The 22,223-nt window shown below is 38.1% G+C and overlaps 1 protein-coding gene across 10 annotated transcripts in view; it reads left to right on the plus strand.

Moving 5' to 3' along the window:
- The window catches only part of LOC145346508 (protein MTSS 1-like), a 168,130-nt gene that overhangs the window by 128,155 nt on the left and 17,752 nt on the right, over positions 1 to 22,223 (plus strand). For all 10 annotated transcript variants that reach the window (XM_080193855.1, XM_080193856.1, XM_080193862.1 and 7 more), the window contains one exon: positions 14,586 to 14,743. In XM_080193855.1, coding sequence (XP_080049981.1) covers positions 14,586 to 14,743 — 158 coding nt within the window. The remainder of the gene's footprint in view (positions 1 to 14,585; positions 14,744 to 22,223) is intronic.

Below are 22,223 nucleotides of genomic sequence, written 5' to 3' on the forward strand. Positions count from 1 at the left end.
GTCTGCGCAGGTCAAAGCAACCACCTAACTATTCTCATCCCGTTTTCCAGCACTTGGTCCATAGCCTTCACTGAATGTTAATGTTGCAACTTAACTATCTGGTTTCTAGCACATCAGAGGAAAACTGAACTTAATTTAGTAAGTATCAGTTTACTGAGTTCTTTGGCCTGACTGTGCAGTTGTATTGTAGACATAATCAGCATGTGTTGTTTGCCCTGTTTGAAATCTGTTTTAGTCTAATAATGAATGACAACAAAAATATTTGCATAAGCTTTGATTGTAGTAAAGGTTGGGGAGAGGGCAAATAAAAGACTTGAACTCTCCATTTGAAACAAACATATTGGAAATCACTGTATTTTTGACATTTATTTTAATTCAGAAAAGACAAAACAATGGAGTTAGCAACTTAGAAAGCAAATCTTATTGTAGTTTTTTTGTTTAATGCTCCATGATTATTTGTTCATAAGTTTGGCAATTTCAAGTCTGTTCAATCTGTCTAAGTAGTAAATGGGTGTATCAGGATAAATCTGGTTATTTGGATTGGCTTTTCTTTCCCTAGAATAATTATGGTATAGCAATCATAAAAGCAGCTATTATTGCTGAACTATGTATAGACTTGGGCAGCTCTTTTAATGATTCCCCACCAATGAGCATACTTACTACCTTGATACCCTGGCAAGTTTTCATTCTAAAAGGCTGTGCCCAGGATGATTAACAGAAGTCTATTAGTGGCTTTTACTGTTGGAACTATTCCTAGGATCTCTCGTCAGTCCTCAGTAAGAAACGAACATCAACACCTCAGATTTCATTTTGAGCTTAAATTGTTAACAGTACAGAACATAAATATTGCTGAAGAGAGAGCTATGTTACTGAAGCTTTCTATCTTGCACTCAACAGAACAAACACAAAAATGCCAAATTCCAAACAGCCACAACAGTTTTTATCCAGGAAAAAAGGGTACCTACTGATTGGATAGCATGTCACCTCTGGCTAAGTTGTTGCTGCGGCAACAGTAACAGAGAACTTTTAGATTTCCCAAGCTCCATGATAACTCAAAAAAGGCACAAGGCTTTGACATATTTAGTTTGCTTGCAGAGAAGGATCCTGCATATGAATGCATATCGCTTGTAGCTGGCATTAGGGAGCCACATTATGAACTCAGCTGATTATCATAAATATATGATCATGATTTTCATCAATTACAATAAAAGGGCAGCTCTGCTGCCTCACATCACCAGGGATCCGGATTTAATTCTGCCTTTGGGGTGACTGATGTACGGAGTTTGCACATTCTGTCCATGTCTGTGTGGGTTTTCTCTGGGTGCCCCAGTTTCCTCCCACAGTCCAAAGATTTTATTTATTTGGTGTCATAAGCGTGCTTACATTAACACTGCAATGAAGTCACTGTGACAATCCCCTAGTCGCCACACTCCGGCACCTGTTCAAATACACTGAGGGAGAATGTATCATGGCCATTTCACCTAACCAGCATGCCTTTCGGACTGTGGGAGGAAACTAGCATCCAAGGAAACCGATGCAGACAGGGAGAATGTGCAGATTCCGCACAGATGCACAGGTTAGGTGGATTGATGGTGGTAAATGTGCAGGTTATGGGGACAGGGAGGTGGGATGGGCCTAGGTGAAATGGTCTTTCAGAGAATTGGTGTAGATCCAATAGGCCGAATGGCGTCCTTCTGCACTGTAAGGCTTCTGTGGTTGTTAGTGTACCTATTAGCACACTCAGGATTATTCAGCAGGTGCTTCCCAGTCACAGAATCATAAGAACATAAGAAATAGGAGCAGGAGTAGGCCATCTAGCCCTTCGAGCCTGCCCCGCCATTCAATAAGATCATGGCTGATCTGTCGTGGCTCAGTTCCACACTCCCGCCCTCTCCCCATAACCCTTAATCCCCTTGCCTATCAAAAACCTATCAACCCGCGTCTTAAAAATATTGAGCGAGGCAGCCTCCACCACTTCAACGGGCAGAGAATTCCAGAGAATCGTATCCAACATTAAACGTTTTTGGGGGGGTGGTTTGTTAGTGTGGGCTGGTTGAGTACAGTCTCTACCTATTATGAACAACCATAGGGTCATGCTGTTTGATCCAGTAGCTGGGACTTGTGGCCTCCCTCCAGGAATGAAATTTATGCACAACATTGCTCAACTATGTGATGGACGGAATGTCCTTTTGGACTGATAGCACAATCCTGTTGGTGGAAATTGGCACTCGCGTAACCATTGTATGGCAGCAGCATAAAATAGTTTCCTTAACCAGTTGCTCAGTATTTTGAGATACTTTATCTTTCCAGGTAATTTGAGGTAGCCTGGACACACTTTTTCAGGTTTAGAGGTGGTGACTTTTACCCTATTTAGAGCAATACCCATATTCTGCGAAAGACATTTTTAAATTTTGCAAGTTTGCGTGATACGCAGTGGACAGTTATCTGATTAGGATAGCCATTGTCCTGCAAGAGAGCTTTGGCATGATTTGTTTCTATGTCCAGTTTTTAAAGTGAACAATTGGCCAGAGTCATATTTACAAGATTACTGATATGTTTGTCTGTAGCATGTGAAGCCATAAGAATCCCAACGTGATGTACATTGAAGTAAACTTATGATGGACAGTTGTGGAGGACCCTTTAGTGGATCTCTATATTGCCTCAAGGTGCTAATTAAGATATGCTGCCATTTTTTGAACCCATATCCATTGAATTTGTTAATTTAGCAACTCATGCAGTCAAGTTCATTTTAAAAACATCATATTTGTTCAAATGGATGGTGCAGCCATAAAATTTCCTAGATCCAGCATTCACTAACATTTTTGTCGGTTTCCATGGGAAATGTATTTTTGATGGAATGAGCTCTAACCCCTCTACCCTGTGTATATTTCTGATACGCAGATGATATGGTCGCAATTTTTGAATCTGCAGCCATACGTAAGGACTTTCTTGCTCACCTTAATATGCTCCATCATGTGCTCAAATTCTCTTTTCAGATGTTGCAGTCTAATGCATTGCCTTTCTTTAACATTCTAGTTTTGAGAAATCTGATGGTAGGGTTGCAGCAGACAGTAGTGGAGAATTCTTCTCTAGGATTTTCATCTTGAGCTCCTTCACTTACCCTTCTCAATTCACAATAGTAATGGACGCTTCTCTGTTGGTTTGGAAGCAAAGGAGGTTAATATTCAGGTAGCATGTCAGGCACTTAAAAGTTCTGGCATGGTGCTGGTGTTGAAAATTGCTGCTGTTTATTCTGGGCACTTAGCTTTGGAGGGATAGTACTTGATCAACAAATGAAGAACAGAAGTTCCTTCCTGTACATTCTTTTAGCATGTAAAATTATTTGTGAAGGCTAAAGGAATCTCTTTTGCCCTTCCACTTAATAGGAGTGAATTTTTGTACAACAGATGGTTTATCACTTTGCTATTCATCCACAAAGGTGGCAGGATTAATGCTAACGTAATTCAAGGAAATTTCCTTAAGTTACATGGCCCCAAATCAATCCATTTGTATTCCTATTCACGCTTGTGTTATTCAACTCTGAATTTTTGGGGAACTGGCATTTGGTTTTAATCTGCAAAAAGAACTTGATTTCAGAGTAGGAGGGTCATATTCTGTAACCACAGCCAAACTTTTCCATTTGGCATCATGGTTACTCACTGGTCAATAACCATGATGCCAACTGAAATATTTTGGCTGTGGTTACAGAATATGACCCTCCTACATTCCCATGTTGGTGGTTAATGAGTGGTGTATGCCAGGTATCTGTTTTTTGTTTTTTTAAAAAAAACCTCAACTTTCATCCTACACGTCAAACTTGGTTGAAGGAATGGCATGCATGTATTGAAAATCTTTTTTTAACTATTTTCCTGTGGACATCATTGTCAAGGTCAGCCTTCTTTAATATAACAAAAAAAAATACCAGGAACTACCTGCAGGGGTGAGACTCCACAGTTTCAGCAGTTCTTTTTCTGGGTTTCCAGACTTGGATGACATTGCAGGAGTTGAATCTCATCGTGGGCCGTGTCCTTGTGTTGTCTAACATCAGTCCTACAGCAAATCTAATTCGTACTTAAGGTGCCAATCCAGCAATTTCCTTGATGATACCTCATTTTTGTGAGACAATTAGCAAAGCATTACATATCATCCAGCTATTTGTGGTCATTTCTAACTTATGCTTTTTTTTCAAACATGCAAATGGCAATATGCACTGTAAACTCACCATTATTTTCCCAGCAAATCCTGGGCCTGTATGTCACACTTCACTAGTCAGGGTATTTCAATCTATTGCTACTGTGTCCTACTACTCCCATCATTTTCCAACCATATTCTAAGGTTATCTCCCAATTCCATATGCACTCATTTTGTCTGATAATCTCTTATGGAAACCTTATTAAAAACCTTAAGGAAGTCTATACAGATAATGGTCATGGACACTCCCCTGATCTCTTTGTCAGTCATCGCTTCAAAATACATTATATTAGATTAATCAGACATATGCTAATACTCTCAAATCTGTGGTGACTTTATTTGATCATCTCATACATGTTCAAATGCTATCATTCTGTTCCTGATGATCAATACCAGTAACTTTATCTAAATTGGTGCTAAACTGCCAGGCCTGTAGTTTGCTAGTTTCCCCTTCAAAAATAAGTATAAAACCATTTTGGATTTTTTTTTAGTTTTAGCATTGTGTGGTGTGTTGTATTTTAGATTTAGGAATGGTTCCCTTTATTGATCAGGAACTATATAATTTTAAATGTGTGATACGTTCAGTAAAATGCCCCTGATTGTCAATGATTTGAAATTTGACACAGTGCCTGGGGATTTGCTGAAACTGACCCAATATTTTAGACCTCTGAAAGATGCTCAATGCAGCCTAGAAATGGCAGTGTGGCATCACCTCTGTTGATCAGTTTCTCATCGTAAAGAGCCGAAGAATATTCTCTGGGGATTATAGGCAGAAATTTGTTCTGGTTGTTTCAATGCATTCATTATTCCATTGCAAAACTGGAAAATTGTTATTTATCCTTCCCTGTATCCAAATTTGCAGCCACTCTGATTTTCCCTATGTTGCTGTTTAGTCAGCGTGTTGGAGTTTGATTTTGTGCCGGCTATTCTGTCTATATGGAAGCTCCTTCTGATCAAGAGTACAGCTTTGAGAATTTATGCATTTGGGTCCATGTCTCATCATTCCCAAGACAGCACAGACTACCAATAATACTTTACAAGAAGTATTCTAATCAGTTGTATCTTTAATAACTGATGAGAGTTGCAACTAAATTTAAATTTGTGATGAATGCACAGAAGGCATTTTAACTTGGTTGCATGATTTGCTTATGAAATTTAATTATTTCTCTTACTCCAAAATAAGATGCTCCTCTTTAGTGCTTTTAAAGCAACCTGATTCTTTGGAAGCATACGTGCAGACAGATGATTAATCTTCTACTGTGAAGTAAGGTTAAGTTTATATGTGACAGAAACAACATTGATCTCATTTAGATTATTTCAGATAGCGAAAGGACAGGCCTTTTTTTATTCACTTGCTAATTTCCCTATTAAGATTTCTGATGTGTCATCATATTTAATGTTATGTTGTTCCTTTTTGGATTCATAGAAGGAATTCTGAGCATCTCTGTGAAATTGGCTTACTGTCACCAGTAGTAATGAACTAATTTCAGTGTGACTCAGGTAACCTATTTTCAAGCAAAGATTCCCATATCTCCCTAAGTGCAAGGGGAAGAAGGAGCAAATGAGCCCATGATGACCAGGAAGCAGCATTATTTTGTGCAAATGACCAGCAAGGCCAAAGCAACCTTTGTTAATATTTTGATGTTTCCCATTCCAATTAAATAGGTGTCCAATGTTCCTTTTGGTTTCTGGCCACCAAACATCAAGTCTACTGCAGCCCAGAAGTAGCTTTGGAAAAAGATTTGGGTTTGGCTATTTGAGTCTTGGAATTAATTGATAGATAGGAAGAATTCAACAGTCAAAAGTCAAAATCCTACAGTATATAAGGAGGTTATTCAGCTGACTGTGCCTGTTCTGTTTCTTTGAAATAACTGTCCAATTAGTCCGTTTTCTATTTCACCATGACACTGCCGATCCAATACCTTTTGGTAAACTAACATTTAATCCTTTTCTGCCATCACTTCTGGTTTTTTAAAAATTCCATATTCAACCTACTCTCTGTTTAATTGATTTAACCCTTCCTCTCCCCTTAGTTTTTTGACAGCAATCATAAGTTTGTGTCCCCGGCTACTAATCCTTCTGCCAGTACAAACGGTTTTTTTCGTTACCTTATCCAAAATCTGCATAATTTTGAACATTTCTATTAACTATCTCTGTAATCTTGTTTGCTTTCAGATGAACAACCTGTGCTTTTATTGTTTCTCCATGTAGCTGAAGTTCCTCATGCTTGATACCATTCTATTTAATCTCCTCTGCACTTCTCCACAGCTTTGATAGCCTTCCTAAAGTGTGGTGTCTAGAAAACTCCAGCTGAGAACTATAAAGTTTCACATAACTTCCATGATGTACAACTTTACATAAAATTTTCTCAGTTCATCAGTAAGAATTGTAAATTATAGTTGGAATTGAAATATAATAGACAACGGCCTTTACATTTAATTTTTGTAGTTCTATATTTTCTGATCTTTTTAGAGATACTTTTCTAAATTAACAACTGCAGCTTCTAATAATGTGTTGATACAAATTCCATCTTTTGTTTTAAACTTGCAGTTTATTTAAATCTTGATAAATTTAGAAATTGTGGGGTTCTGAAAATATTAACTTGCAAGAAAATAATAGAGCCTTTATTTGTTAACACTAATTTGTGTTAAATTCTTGTGAATTTATATCACCAAAATTTATTCTCAACAAGCTGACCAAAAGTGTGTATAAGTGGCTATAAGGTGAATCTTTACTTTTGTTTAAAGTCAACTAGAGTTGAAATAAATTTCCATCAAATCTTCTAACTTTCTGCTTTATTTCTGCTTTTAAATACATTTGAATGATACACTAAGCATAAATTAGGCTTAATATGAGTTGTGATTTGTATTTTAAGGATGATTCATTTTCAACTTTACCTTAACATTTAATTGTTGTGTATGATTTTCTTATGTTGACTCTTACCTTGTTAAATTAACGTCACTCAGCTGTTGGCATCAATTGTTGTTTATAAAGATACTTGTGAAGTGACTGGCCTTAAATGCTGTGAGTGGGTATATCACAAATGCAACACAATGATTGAGATTTTAATTGTGCTGTTAACTGTATACTATCAGATTATAAACTAATACACCATATCCTAACTTCCAACCTTGTGGGACAGTGTAACCAAGCACAAATGTAACTCAAGTCTGCAATCTCGTCGTTCTATTGAAATAAAGTATGGGTTTGCATGTACACTTGTGAATTGGCGCAGAAGTGGATGCAGATATTGTGCATAACACCATGAAGATTAGTTTGACTTATTTTTTTTTTCCTTTTTGTATCAAATTTTGCTGTGCCATATCTTCTGCTAGCTGATGTTTTTGGTAAGTTGAGCTCTACCCTGCTGGCTGGTGATTAAACCCTTTTGTGGGATACATGTGTATAAATTTTATTCACCAGTAACTGCCAGTCTGTTTCTTCCCTTTGCCTCTCTCCTCTCCTTCCCCCCACCATCACAAAAAAAAACTTTCATTATCTCAGTGTTTTATGCTGGCACCTTTGTTTTGAAATGAATACACTGTACAATATCTGTTCTGCTGTACCATCATTAAAAACAAACCTGATGCAGTGAAAGAAGTACTATCATCTACAATGTGAATGAAAACCACTGCCCAGAAAACATATGCACTATAGCAATATTTAAGAGGAGTTGGGTAGCTATAAAACCAGACATTTTATAATTAATAAGTCAAAATTATATTAATACAATATGTAAAGGATTATGATGGTGAAAGATTTGACTTGCTGTATGAATTTTGCATTGACTAAGTGAAATTTTCAAGAAGGAATTTAATAAAATCCCAAAAACATTTTACTTTACTTCAGTGCAATGCTTTCCTAAAGAGTTTAAAAATTTGCATTCGTGTTCACCAGCACCTTATAGTTATGATATCTGAAAGATGTGATTTGACCAACTATTAGATTGCTGTTAATCTTGTTTGCCGCTAGCTGCTGGATCATTTTGATGTAAATCCTTAATTCTACTCAACCTCGTATAACTACTTGCTTGTAACAAATGACTCATCAATCAACAAAAAACTCAGATTGAACTTTTGTATTAATTTACCAAACCCAGATTTTCAAACTGTAAATTGTACAATATCCTCGCTTAATCATATGTTCAAGTGTTCTTATGTCCACTTCCATTTCCAAACCTTCACATCTTCCAAACTCTCAACCTCTACCACCCAGAGGACAAAGGCTGCAGATGCATGGAAACAGTACTAGCTGCAAACTTCCCTGCATGTCTCACAGCTTCCTGCTTTGAAACTTTATCATTATCGCTGGATCTAAATCTTGAAATTACTTTCCTAACAGCACTGTGGGTTTTTGTACAACACGCGGACTGCAGCGATTCAAAAAAGTAGCACATCACTACTTTCTTGAAGACAATTAGAGATCAGCAATAAATGCTTGCCTAGCCAGTGACATCCCATGTATCCCATGAACAAATGTCAAGAAAAAATGTATTCAATTCCAACACAATCATTTAGAGTTCTGCAGGGTGCCTTTCTAACACAGCATAGAAATTCAGGTGCACCCTGCTCATGATTTTGTAACTATTAATGTGTGCTTCTGAATTTTCAGTGTGCTTTTCTGACGAACAAAACTTTCAAAGTGTATAGTCACACGCCCATCTTCTCCAAATTTCTCAAAGCACAATTTAAAGCAGTGTAACATTCCAAAAATATTTTGACAGTAACAGTTAGCTCAAAAGTGGCCTTGGGAAAGCTTTGGGACCCACCAGCTTATAATTGGCAAATCCCCCCCCGAACTATACATCCTTTCTCAAAGGGACTCGAAATAATGATGTTCTGTGAAATTAGTAAATTCTTGCCACCAGGAATAAAGTATAAGCGTACAAAGCTTTCAGTGGTCAGCAATCTGACTTGAGGGCAGAAAATATAAGTAGTACAAACTAATTTGGAAGGAATATGAAACCTAATAAAATTGGTGTATGTAAAAAGTATGTGTTGCTGTAAAGCTTACCTCAATTTTCTAACACCTTTTTTATTAAAAATTTAAAAAAAAGTTTCCAAATTAGTTTAATTACCAAGGGCATAATAAGCCACACTGAAGTCAAGTCCCTAGAAGTTATTATGCTAAGCCTTTGCAATGCACGTAGTGTTCTGTTCACTTTTTGATTGTGACACAAAAAAGGCATAGAAACTGTCAAAATCTGACTCCAGGTGTAAAGAGGACAGGTTATAATTAAAGCATATGCTTTATAGTCTATAAACTAAAACACAAATCCCATCATTTAATTTCAGATGGTAAATAAGTCAACCCAAATTATTTCAAGCAGCACCAAGGAAGTAGAATCAGACAAAACAAAATGGGAATGAATGGTAACATTTAGAACAAATATCAGGAAAACTACTTTAGTTGGTGAGAAATGTTTGGAAAAATCTACCAAGCACCATTATTTAAAGTACAATTAGTTACTGTGGCACAAAATTGAATGTGCTAGAAGAAAGAGTTTCAAAGTTCAATGGACAAAGTTCTTTTCACATCTGACTTTCATGCCATTTTCCCCTTGCCATTTTTTCCACCTTCCAAGGCACTGACCTTGCTGAATACAGCTGTATTAGGTGCCAATCAGTGGCTTTTGTATGGTATCTTATCCATTATTCATGCCTGACCTTGAGTCTCAGCAAGCTGTTTGGGACTTCACAGCCAATTCTGGAGCATAAGAAATAGGAGTAAGAGTAGGCTGTTCAACCCTTTGAGCACGTTCTGCCATTTAGTGAGATCAAGACTGATCTTCTACTCAAACACCATTTTCCTGCACCATTTCCATATCCACTAATGTTTTTAAATCTACTCAATGACTGAGCCTTCACAGCCCTCTGGGACAGAGAATTCCACTGATTTCTGACCCTCTGAGTGAAGAAATTTCTCTTCTCAATCCTAAATGACTTGCCCCTTATACTGAGACTCTGTTCTTTGGTTCTCAACTCGCCCAGCCAACAGAAACTGCCTTCCTGCATTTACCCTGTCAAGGCCAGTAAGAATTTTGTGTGCTTGAATGCGATCGTCTCTGTCTCATTCTTTCCGAGAATAACGGCCAAGTCCAGTTAAGCTTTCACCTTTGGACAATCCTTCCATCTCGGGAATTAGTTTGGTGAACCTTCGTTCCACTTCCTCTATAGTCACTACACCTTTCCTTTGGGACAGAGACCAAAACTGTGTATACTACTCCAGATGCAGCTTCACCAAGACTCTTAACTTTATTCCTGTATGCAAATCCTCTTATAATTAAGGCCAACATCATTTGCTCATTGAATTGCTAGCTGTATCTGCATTTAATTTTCAGGGACTCATGAACAAGGACATCCAAGTCCCTTTGAAGTACAACACATCCTAGACCCCCTCAGTTTTAGGAATATTCTTTGTGTTTTTTTTTAACTAAACCTTGCATTTCCCCACATTAAATTCTATCTGCCGATTTTTTTTTCCCATTTAGTTTGCCTCTCCAAATCCCCTTGAAGCATCTTTGGCATTCTCCTTGCAACTTCCATTTCCACCTAGTTTTGTGTCAGCTGCAAACATGGAACTATTACATTTAAAGTTTATTTTAAAAATTACAAGTAGGCTTACATTCACACTGAAGTTGAAAACCCCTAGTCGCCACACTTCTATTCGGGTACGCTGAGGGAGAATTTAGCATAGCCAGTGCGCTAACCAGCACATCTTTCGGATTGTGGGAGGAAACCCACGCAGTCACAGAGAATGTGCAAACTCTACAAAGACAGTGACCCAAGACAGGAATCAGATCCAGGTCCCTGGCACTCTGAAGCAGCAGTGCAAACCACAATGTCACCATGCTGCCCTAATCCCCACATTCTAATTATTGATATAGATTGTGAACAGCTGGGATCTAGGCACTGATCCTTGCGGTACCCCACAAACTTGCCTGTCAACTTGAAAATGATCAGTTTAGTCCTACTGTTCTCTATCTATTACATAGTTCTCAATCCATGCCAGTATATTCCCCCAATCCCACATGCTCCACTTTTGTTTACCAGCCTCTTGTGCAAAACCTTAAAAGCTTTCTGAAAATCTAAATATACCTTTTCCCTTATCTGTTTTGCTAGTAACATCTTCAAAACCTCCAAGTTTGTTAAAAATGATTTTCCTTTCATAAATCCATGTTAACTCTGTCCAATCCTATCATTATTTTCTAAGTGTCCTGTTTTTGTCTCCTTTATTCTAGCATTTTCCCTATGACTAATGTTAGGCTAACTGGTCTGTAGTTGCATAATTTCTCCTCTCTCCCACCTTTCTTAAATAGTGGAATTACAATTGCCACCTTCCAATCTACAGGAGCCATTCCTAAGTGATATTTTGTTTACCTACATATACATTTCTCATAGAACTCTTAACACGGCAATATTGAGAACAGCTGTGATGCTTTTTCTGTCAGTGGGACTGAGATCAGCTAATTCCAAACAGACTGGTTGGAACTTTTTTCAATTTTGATGTAATTTCCATAAAATACTAGTGATATAACCTCACAAACCACAAGGACTTCAGACTTGGACAGAAGAGAAATTATATTTGAGTTTGCATGTTGTGTATAGGCTGAAAAACCTACAGGGACTTGATTTAAAATTTTCTGATGTGAGTAGTGAATTCTACATATTCTGAGAGATGTTACCAAGTTGTTGGCTAAAGTTGTTTGCTTAGTCTGTACTTGCCTGTCATTATATTAGCATCTTGTGTTATGAAAAATTGAAAAGCCAAATATTCTAGTAAAAGTGACACAGAAAAAATAATTCTACAATGCTTGTAATTCAAAGCCATTGATGTTCACATCATTTTATGATCTATTTAATTAAAAAGTTATAATATGATCTAACAACTGTCTTTCAAAGCATTTAGAAGAGCATATTTTATTGATGACAGTAAAATTCTAACTTGTAGAAATCATTGTCCAATTTAAAAATGTCTTGAGTACCAGAATTGTTTAGTGTCCAACGTTTTGAACAAAAGATCTGCCAAGAAGAGTCTGCAACCATGATGACCTGAGGAAAGATTACATTCTGGGCAGGAATAGCATTAGGATGGAAAGTATTCTCATTAGCATCATAATCCTTTACAAATCTTCCTGTTTCTTCTGCCTGACAAATTTACTTTTCCAATAGATAGCATACAATGCTATCAATCTTGTTTTGTTTTCAGCTCAGCCAATTCTGAAGTAAATGTAGTTACACTATCTATTTGTCATTCAATAAAATCATTTTGCCGCTACAACCAGGTTGAGTGGGCTTACTTCTAACCACTTCCACTTCGATTGGTTTTACGAGGCAAAGGGAGCTGAAACACCCCTGTACCTTTTCCTTTTTTCTCCCAGCACACTTCCTACCCGCCAAAGTAAATGTCTGTGTAGTAGCCTTGTTTGTGGTTAATTGTTCCTACTGCACTATCTTAAATGTTCTGTGAGTGGATGTGCACTGAAGTATTATTGTACCAGTGATTGAATTTTAGAGGCACCATAATTTGTGACATTGGTTAAGCATGTTACTGATGTCTTGTCCTAGTTTATGACTGTGCATTTACTTGAAACATTTGGGTATGCTTTTGGCGTTTCATAACGGATTATGGGTTGGGAAGGGAGCGCGAGTTTGCATTTTTGGAAGCATTGTAGTCCAGTTCATGATCAGTTTTAACATCCTTCCATTTCTCAGTAAGATATCAAAAGTTGGCTTCATTGTATGAAAACTGGTATTTATATAACTGAATGTATTAGACCTTTTACTGAAAAAATCTCTAGGTCCATTATCCTTGCTCATTTGCTGAATGTCTAAGAATATTTGAATGCAAGCAAGTGTTTTGTTTCCTGAAATGGTAAGATATGTAGCACAAAATTGGACATTTATTTCTGCCAATGTAGGCTCTTTCAGATCGACTGAAATATGTTATCTAAATATTGTTTTATCACTTTTATACGTTGTAGAAAGACAGTGGGCTTTAGGGAGGGTTGAGAAAAGCATAATATTTTCCAATGTGGAAGCAAATAGTTGTAACATGCATGAAATAGTTAAATCAATTAATTTTGGCTGTAGGAAAACCAGAAAGTCTGATGAAACATTTACACTGAACAAGGTTTGAGAATCAAATTTGTATCAGTCATTTGGTCATTAAGTTTGGTCATTAAGTTTTCATCTGCCTATGTATTTCACTTCTGAATAAAAAGCTTTTTTTTTATTTTTAAGGGGTGTTGAACCTTGAATACCAAAATACATTTTATTTTATTACTTCAGTCATAGATTTGCTGCAAGTGTTTAAATTTTGTTGGGGTTCAAGTAAAGGAAAAGCTAGCCAAAGGCAAATGGCACCAATTAATTCATCTTCCTAGTGAGCAGTGTTTGTTTACTTGGTCTGTAGTACTGTTCTAAAATGTCATTTGTGATCTACATAACAAAAAGAATTGTTCACAAGCTATAAATTCAAAGAAGAAATGAGAAAGACCGAATGCCTGATGGCACATCCAAAAACGCAACAGAGGAAGCAGAAATCTTGAAAAGCTCAAAATTGTAGAATATAAATTTATAAATTGAATTGTCTACATGCCCATAACAATATGAACATTAAGTTGTAAACAATTTTCACAAACTTGCATGTACGTCTTAGATTTTTCTTCTAATACCAAATCTGAAATTTAAAGAAAAAATTGCCCTTCACAAAATCAAACTGCTAATTTTTAAACCACACTGACCAAGGAGGAATAAGAAACAAAATGCTGCAAATACTCAGCAAGTGGAACAGAATCTGTGGGCAAGGAAAGTTTCAGGCCAATGACATTTCATCACAACTGGGAAAAGTTAAAGATGGAATGGATTTTTAGCAAGATGGGGGTACAAGGACAAAAGGAGAAGCCTGTTTTTGGGTTAATCTTGTGAGGTAAAGGAAATGAATAGTGATAGGGCAAGAAAATGAACAAAAAAAGTTACTAGAGCAAATGTGCTACTGTGTGAAAGTGAAAATAAGAGAAAACCTGAAACAGGCAAAGGAAGTAGGTAGGGGGGAGCTTACAGGCAGAATTTGTCAATTCGGAAGGACCCAGATTTCATCGCAAATCTCTGATGGTTTAATTAACATAAGATACTGCAGAGTGTAGAAATATGAAACAAAACCAGTAGCTATTAAAAATCCTCAAGTTTGTCAATGTACAGAAAAAGAATAGACCAGATAACATTTCAGGTGTGGATCAAAACTATAATGGCTCTATTCCTGAAACATTCACCTGACCTGCTGAAAGTTCAGAGGATTCTTCGGTGTTAATATGTTGGGATGGCCAAGAGAGGATAAAAGTGAAAGCCATTAATTTACTTGCTTGACATTGATCATTATTTCTATCTTTTCAGGAAAAGGAGACATTCAACCCCAGCTGGACAGTGCTTTGCAAGATGTAAATGATAAATATCTTCTACTAGAAGAGACAGAAAAACAAGCTGTCCGTAGAGCCCTCATTGAAGAACGCAGTCGCTTCTGTGCTTTTGTTTCCATGCTACGACCAGTGGTTGTAAGTTTGTTTCCTGCTCCACTTAATCAGAAAGGATGTTTTCTGAAATGCTTTAAACATTACAAAAATGAACTAGAGAGTCTGTTGCTTTGGCTGGTTGGGTGAGGGATTCTTCATTTTACCCCAGTGTTTGGATTCTAAATCTATTCCTTATTTCTGTTGGAAACAAAATTGTATTCATCATTGTGCTATAATTTTGTGCATGCTTAATTCCTTTATAGGAGAACAAAACACTTGTGTTTATATAGCACCATTCACAATCTTAGGAAGTTCATTCACACTTTATAGCAAGTTAATGTTTTTGAAGTTTTAATCACTCCTAATGTAGGAAAATACAGAAGCTGATTTGCACACCGCACCAATGAGATACAGTGAGACCAGATAATCTGTTTTAGTAACATTGGATGAGGGATAAATATTAACTAGAACATGGAGACCTATCCTGATTTTCTTCATAACTGCCTTTGGGATATTTTGTACCCGCTTGAGAGAACAAACTGGGCCTGGGTTTAACATTTTATCCAAATAATAACATCTCTGATAGTGCAGCACATTATGAGTAATGTACTGAGATGTCAATGTGGAACACGTGCTCAGGCTTCTGGCGCAGACTTTGAACCCATGCCTTCTGACTAGGAGTCAGAGTGTTACTACAGAACTATGGCTGTAACTTGTTACAAAAATGAGAATAACAAAATGCAGTTTTAACTGTTTTCTGTCATTCGTACAAAGACTTAAATATTCATTACGCCAGATTTTTAAAACTCCCTCAAGTTCTTTGTACCAACACCAAAAAATACTTTGTGTAACAGAAATGCAGGGTGGCCAGGTTAAGAAGTTGATGGCAGATAATTGAGTTTTTACTATACACTGTAATGGAGAAGACTTGATTTTTCTCACCCCTGCACAATCATCAAAATAATGCTGTTAATTGCTGCTCCAAACTTTGAATAATCTGTTTCTTCCCACCTATTCCTCTGTCGTCAGTTGTATTCCACTGAAATTTAGAATCATAGAATTCCTACAGTGCAAAAACAGGCCATTCGGCCCAATTGAGTCTGCACCGACTCTTGAAAGAACATCTCATCCGAATCCCTGTAACCACACATATTTACCCCACTAATCCCCTTAACCTACGCATCTTGGGACATTAAGGGGCAATTTAGCATGGCCAGTCCACCTAACCAGTACGACTTGTGGAGAGTGGGAGGAAATCAGAGTACCCCGAAGAAACCTACACAGACACAGAACGTGCAACTTCACACAAACAGTGACCTAAGACCAGGATTTAACCTGGGTCCCTGGTGCTGAGATGGCAATGCTTACCACTGTGCTGTCCCATATTTCATGCACCACTGAAACTCAGTCAGCCAGAAGTGCTCCCAACACCGATCACTCAGTTGGGAGTTGAAAGGTAAAGTGAGCTCAGCCCAAGCAGTGCAGAACTTTCAGCTGAGAGAGAGACTTGAAAATCAGTATAGACTGTGCTTGTATGCATCCATTCATGCCGAAGAAAATGCATTTAAACAAGCGGATCTTCAAGCCAAGATTAGTGCCACTGAAGCTGCAAATGGGATTGGTGGAGATGAGGGCACACCGTTAGCAATTGATTCTGTTCAAGGATGGGAAGATGGCCATGGCTTGCATCTGAAGTGGCTTTGACTGAATCTCTTTATGCTGCCAGAGGCAGATGGGTGAGTCAGCTGCAAGGCAACAGATCAACTGTGCAGCACTAACTGCTCTTGCCAGCGGGATAAATGGAGGGGAATGCTGCTGAAAATTAGCACTGGCTTGTCCTTGCAGATGGTTAAAAAGATGGACAGTTGAAGTTTTACTGTAATCTCCAATGGTTGTTGTAATTTTAAAAAATTTGCAGAAGGCAGAGTTGGGTGAATTATCACAATACTGTGATGCATTTTTTAAAAAATTCACTTGTGCCTCTCTTTTAGATCAGGTTTGCACTTAACAGCTACTGGTACTTTTAAGAAAATAACATGAATTTAAATAGCACATGCAAAATTGGTATGTTTGTTATTGATTTAATTTATTCAGTTCGTAGAAATAATGAACTAAAGCCATTCAGTGGAATATAATTGAATATACAGCATTACACATTAAAGGATAAATTCCAAGTACTCTCGTTCTATGCTTCTAAATCTTCATTCTAATTCTTTTAAACTCTAACAATGCTCTAATTCAATCTCATTAAGTTCATCTTTCTCTATATCCTAGCTGTGACTGTAACACTACATTCTGCACTCTCTTGTTTCCTTCTGTATGAACAGTATGCTCTATCTGTATAGCATGCAAGAAACAGTACTTTTCACTGTTAATCCATGTGACATTAATAAATCAAATCAAGTATTTAAATTGAATATTCATATTACAGAGCTGTTTCTCAGTGAAATTAACTCTTTTATATAGTTCAATACATTGTAAATACTAGCAGTTTACAATATTAGGCTTTTCTGCATTTCACTTGTTCATTCCCTCAAAAGATAAATTCCATAAGATGCTTTACACAAATTCCTTATCTTATAAATCATAATGACGGTTGAACTATCTAACTTTATTTAGTCCATGAGCAGGACTTTCTGGTCCCACTGATGTCGAATAACACACACACACACACACACACACACACCCCGCCCCCCCAGTGCTTGAGGGGGGCGCCTATCACTAGAATTCCTATTGACAATGATGGGCCAGAAGATCCTGCCACTGGTCCTGAAACACGCCGTGGTGGCTGCAGAAAATCCTGCCCATAATCTACTTCTAATTCAAACTGCTTAATATAATTAATTGAAATATTTTTTAAAAATGACATTTCATTAAAAATACTGGTTTAGTTATCAGGGTCAGAACTCAAGTAATTATTGATCACAGCACTAATTTTGAGGTAAGTTTAAATTAACCACTGCAACCTATGGCAAGAGAATGGCTCCAATTCTTTATATTGATGTATGATGCAACCAGGTTATAAGAGAACCTAGCATTGAAGCTTGTGTTATGAGGGAAGTTTGGAGAACTATGGGCTGAACTTTTGAAACTTGAAAGAAGGCATCTGAGATAATCTTGGAGATATGCAATGGTACAAAAAAGGTAATCTAGAAAATTTATGTTAATTAAATTGCAAGAATAAGACAAAGGGGTGATTTTGAATTAGTAAAATGCAAATTTAGGATTGATATCTGGAAGCTGTTCACCTAAAGAATTATCAATACATGGCACCTATACTTCCAGATAGAATCCAGAAAGAAGCACCCTGAAATCATTTAAGAAGCAATTGGATTCTGCCATGTAGAGGCTTTTGAGTTCTTCTAGATGGATAAACTGGGTGAATGGGTTTTCTCATTTATAATTATCTGAGCAATGTCATGTGTCTCGTTTCCCAGTTAAATGTAAAGTCTAACCAAGTAGCTTTTCAAATCAGATCATGTGGAATAGTAGCACTGGAGCTTCTGCAGTTTAATTACGAGACTGCAGTTCTTCAGCATTCATCATGACACCCACATATGGCATAAATATTAAAAACACCCACACAAATTATACCTACCATACATCAAAGATTTAATCTTGATAAACTGCCCTAGGTTAACTTCATGGTTTATTTTCATTTGATTCTGTTGCAGTTTCCTCCTAGTAACACATGGCCAGGTGAACATAAGAAAAAGGAGCAGGAGTAGGCCATCTAGCCCTTTGAGCCTGCCCCCCCGCAATAAGATCATGGCTGATCTGAACTGGATCAGTTCCACTTACCCGCCTGCTCCCCATAACATTTAATTCCCTTATCAATCTGAAATCTATCTACCTGTGACTTAAACATATTCAGCGAGGTAGCCTCCACCACTTCAATAGGCATAGAATTCCAGAGATTCACTACCTTCTGAGAGAAGACGTTCCTCCTCAACTCTGTTCTAATCTGACACCGCCCGCCACCCCCCCCCCCCCCCCCCCACCCCCCCACCTCATTTTGAGGCTGTGCCCTCTAGTTCCGGTTTCCTTTCTAAGTGGAAAGAATCTAGCCCCTTCATTATCTTTTATGTCTCTATAAGATCACCCCTCAGGCTTCTAAACACCAACGAGTGCAGGCCCAACCTACTCAATCTCTCCTCATAAGCTAACCCCCCATCATCTCTGGCATCAACCGAGTGAACCTCCAAGGCCAATATATCCTTTTGCAAATAAGGGCACCAAAATTGCGCACACTACTCTAGTTGTGGCCTCACCAGTGCCTTGTACAGCTGCAGCAAGACCTCCCTGCCTTTACATTCTATCCCCCTTGCAATAAAGGCCAACGTTTCATTCTCCTCCTTGATCACCTGCAGACTGAGTTTTTGCGATTCATGCACAAGGATCCCCAGGTCCCTCTGCACAGTAGTGTGTTGTAATTTTTCACCATTTAAATAATATTCCATTTTACTATTATTCCTTCCAAAGTGGATAACCTCACATTTGCCAATGTTATACTCCATCTGCCAGATCCTTGCCCACTTACTCACCCTATTCAAATCTCTCTGCAGACTTTCCACGTCCTCCACGCAATTCGCTTTCCCACTCATCTTTGTGTCATCAGCAAACTTTGTTACCCTGCACTCAAGTCCCCTCCTCCAGATCATCTATATGGTAAACAGTTGAGGCCCCAGCACCAATCCCTGCAGCACGCCACTAGTCACCAACTGCCAACCAGAAACGCACCCATTTATTCCAACAGGTGCTATTCATTTAACTTGCTGTGGCCATCTATTTTCCATGAGCTTTTGCTCAGTAAGTTGCTGTTAGGAAAAGATTAAAATTGTACAGTTACCTCTACAGGGCATCAGGGTCCTGTGAATAGAGCAGACAATTGTATATCTCCTTGACCAATCTGATTGAAGAATTGTCAATGAGCTGTGCTGAGCCTCAACCCAGAAGTGCAGGTTGGAATAATTTGATGTAAAATCAAATACTGAACAAGTAGTTAGAGAAGGTAAAAAAAGATTGGTTGAGAGAGAAAAAGAGACAAAGAAGTAGTAAAAGGAATTGTAAATTTAAATTTAAAAAAATCTCCAACAACAATTAGAAGGTAAAGGAATGAGACTTCATTTTCAGTGCCAGAGAGTTGTATAAAGGTAAACAATATTTGTCACTATTAAAAGGCTACTTCAACTGAAATAGGCAAACGCTAACTTCTTGTGGTGATTTTAGCCATATTTGTGGCCCAGGTGCAGGATTCCTTGAGCCTTAATCTTGGCCTACCTCACACGTGTCTCAGTTTAAATTATTGCTCATCATCAGAGCCCACGTGAGCTGGGCTTTGATGATTCCTTCAATTACAGCTGTTTCTGCTTTTTGAAGTACCACAGTTTGGGAATTTTGTCCTATTTGATGTCCGTGATATTCCGAATACATTCCAGTTGGAGCCTGTCAATCTTCCCTACGTTTATATTCCATTACAATAAACAGCAACCTTTCATTTGTCTTCCTAATCACACGCTGTACTTAAGGATTGATCTTTTGTGATTCGTATACTGGGACACCCATATCCTTCCGTACCATCAAGTTCTGAAATCTCTCACCATTAAATGGGTTATGCTGCCTTTCTATTCTTTCTGCCAAAGTGGACAAATTTACATTTACTCATGTTGTTCTCCATCTACTAAATGTTTCCCATTTGCTTAACCCGCCTATATCCCTTTGCAGACTTCACCTCCCTGTTGATAACTTACTTTCCTACTTATCTTGACATCATTGTTAAATTTAGTTCCATGCCTTCAGTCTTTACATCCTACACATTAACATAGATTGTATGTAGTTGAGGCCCTGGCACTAATCCCTATGATGTTTCACTAGTTACAGCTTGCCAACCTGAAGAAGACCCACTTATCCATATTCTCTGCTTCTTGTTAGCGAATCAGTCCATTACAAATGCTAATATGTTGCCACCTACGCTGTGTTCTTTACTTGTACAGTAATTGCTGATATGTCAGGACTTACTGGTTTTGTCAGTTTCCACAACAGAGTTTGCTATAGTCCTGAGGCTTGACTATAGCTGTTGCATTTATGGTGGAAGGCAATTAAAGACACCCCTAAGTTGTTCATTCTAGCACTCTTTGTTAACTGTCCTGTCTCTCTGTAGAAATTCCTTGTTTCCCTGTAAGTGCCGAGAACAAGTGAGTAGCCTTGTGAGGGACGACTTTGCACAACCTTCAGGGCTTTATAAAAATTCCTCATGTCATTCTGATTGGCATCGACTTAAAGCTGTCTGGCTTGTTGGACCCACCATGTCTTGCAACCTACGTGGATTCTGCTAAAAAAAATTCCTTTTGCTCTCCTGGAGTGATTTCCTAGCAGCAGATGTATCTTTGTTACCAGGCATGTTGCACATGCTGGGAGTATCCCTATCAGTTCCTTAATTTTATAAAATTATCAGTGAACTGGTTTCCTTTTTTGTGTACCCAGATAATCATTTGCAGTTTCCAGAAGTATTGATTTGAAGGTTTACCATGCCACTTAAACATCATTTAGGTTTTTCTGAACCCGAATTGTTCACAGCACCCGGCAGATGCCAGTTTTTGCAAATTGAGCCTTTTTGGGGGTCTAGTGCATGTTGGCCATCTTTTTGGTGAGGCATTAAGTTTCACCTTGGTGTGTGTCATCCTGTGGTTTATAGAGCATCCTACACTTCTTTTAACCTTGATGATCATAACATCTTTTGTATTGCTCTGCTGGTTGCTCTGCTCTGCTGATGCCAGTGTTTGGATCTTGGGTGAATCCAGGTGTTTTTGTACTCTGCCGTCTGCCTAAAAATGGTGTTGGTGATTGACCTATTCCAACAGGTGGCAAAGATTCCATGTCATCGCTGTTGCATTTCCGCACAACTGATTACCCAGGACACCAGCCCTCACCTGACAATCAGATCTTAACCCTTACATTGAAGTACTCCATCACGAGGAGCTTGTCCTCCTGTGGACTATTTGCTGTTGCTCTGTCCAGTTCCTCCTAGAATTTGCCCTTGATGTTCTCAGGACAATTTGTTGTCGACTTATCACTGATGATTGCTGCATACTTATTTCACAAGAGATAGGTGTAGAGTCATGATACAATCGTTTATGTTCCTCGGGAGATTGTCCAAACTTCTTGCAATGTCAGACTTGATAGCAAACTTGATATTGGCCTCTCATTCCTTGGCTTGACTATCCTACCCTGAGGCATATGTAGCCTGCAGATACCTCTGTTAGTTAGCCCTCCTCTGCTAAGTGGGATTTGTCGAAAGCAGCAATATCAGTATTGTTTTGCGATGGCTCCTTGCTAACAAGAACAAGCTGGTCAGGAGCTGCTGTCTTTATCAAGTCGTGTTTATACATTGAGAAGCTACATCCCATTGAATCCCTTTAATGCAGAAGGAGACCATTTGGCCCATTGAGTCTGCATCAACAACACTCCCATCTAGGTCCTATCTCCACAACGCCACATATTTACCCTGCTAGTACCCCTAACA

This window comes from Carcharhinus amblyrhynchos, chromosome 8, assembly GCF_965287045.1.
Source record: "Carcharhinus amblyrhynchos chromosome 8, sCarAmb.v2.hapA, whole genome shotgun sequence".
Classification (NCBI taxonomy): Eukaryota; Metazoa; Chordata; class Chondrichthyes; order Carcharhiniformes; family Carcharhinidae; genus Carcharhinus; species Carcharhinus amblyrhynchos.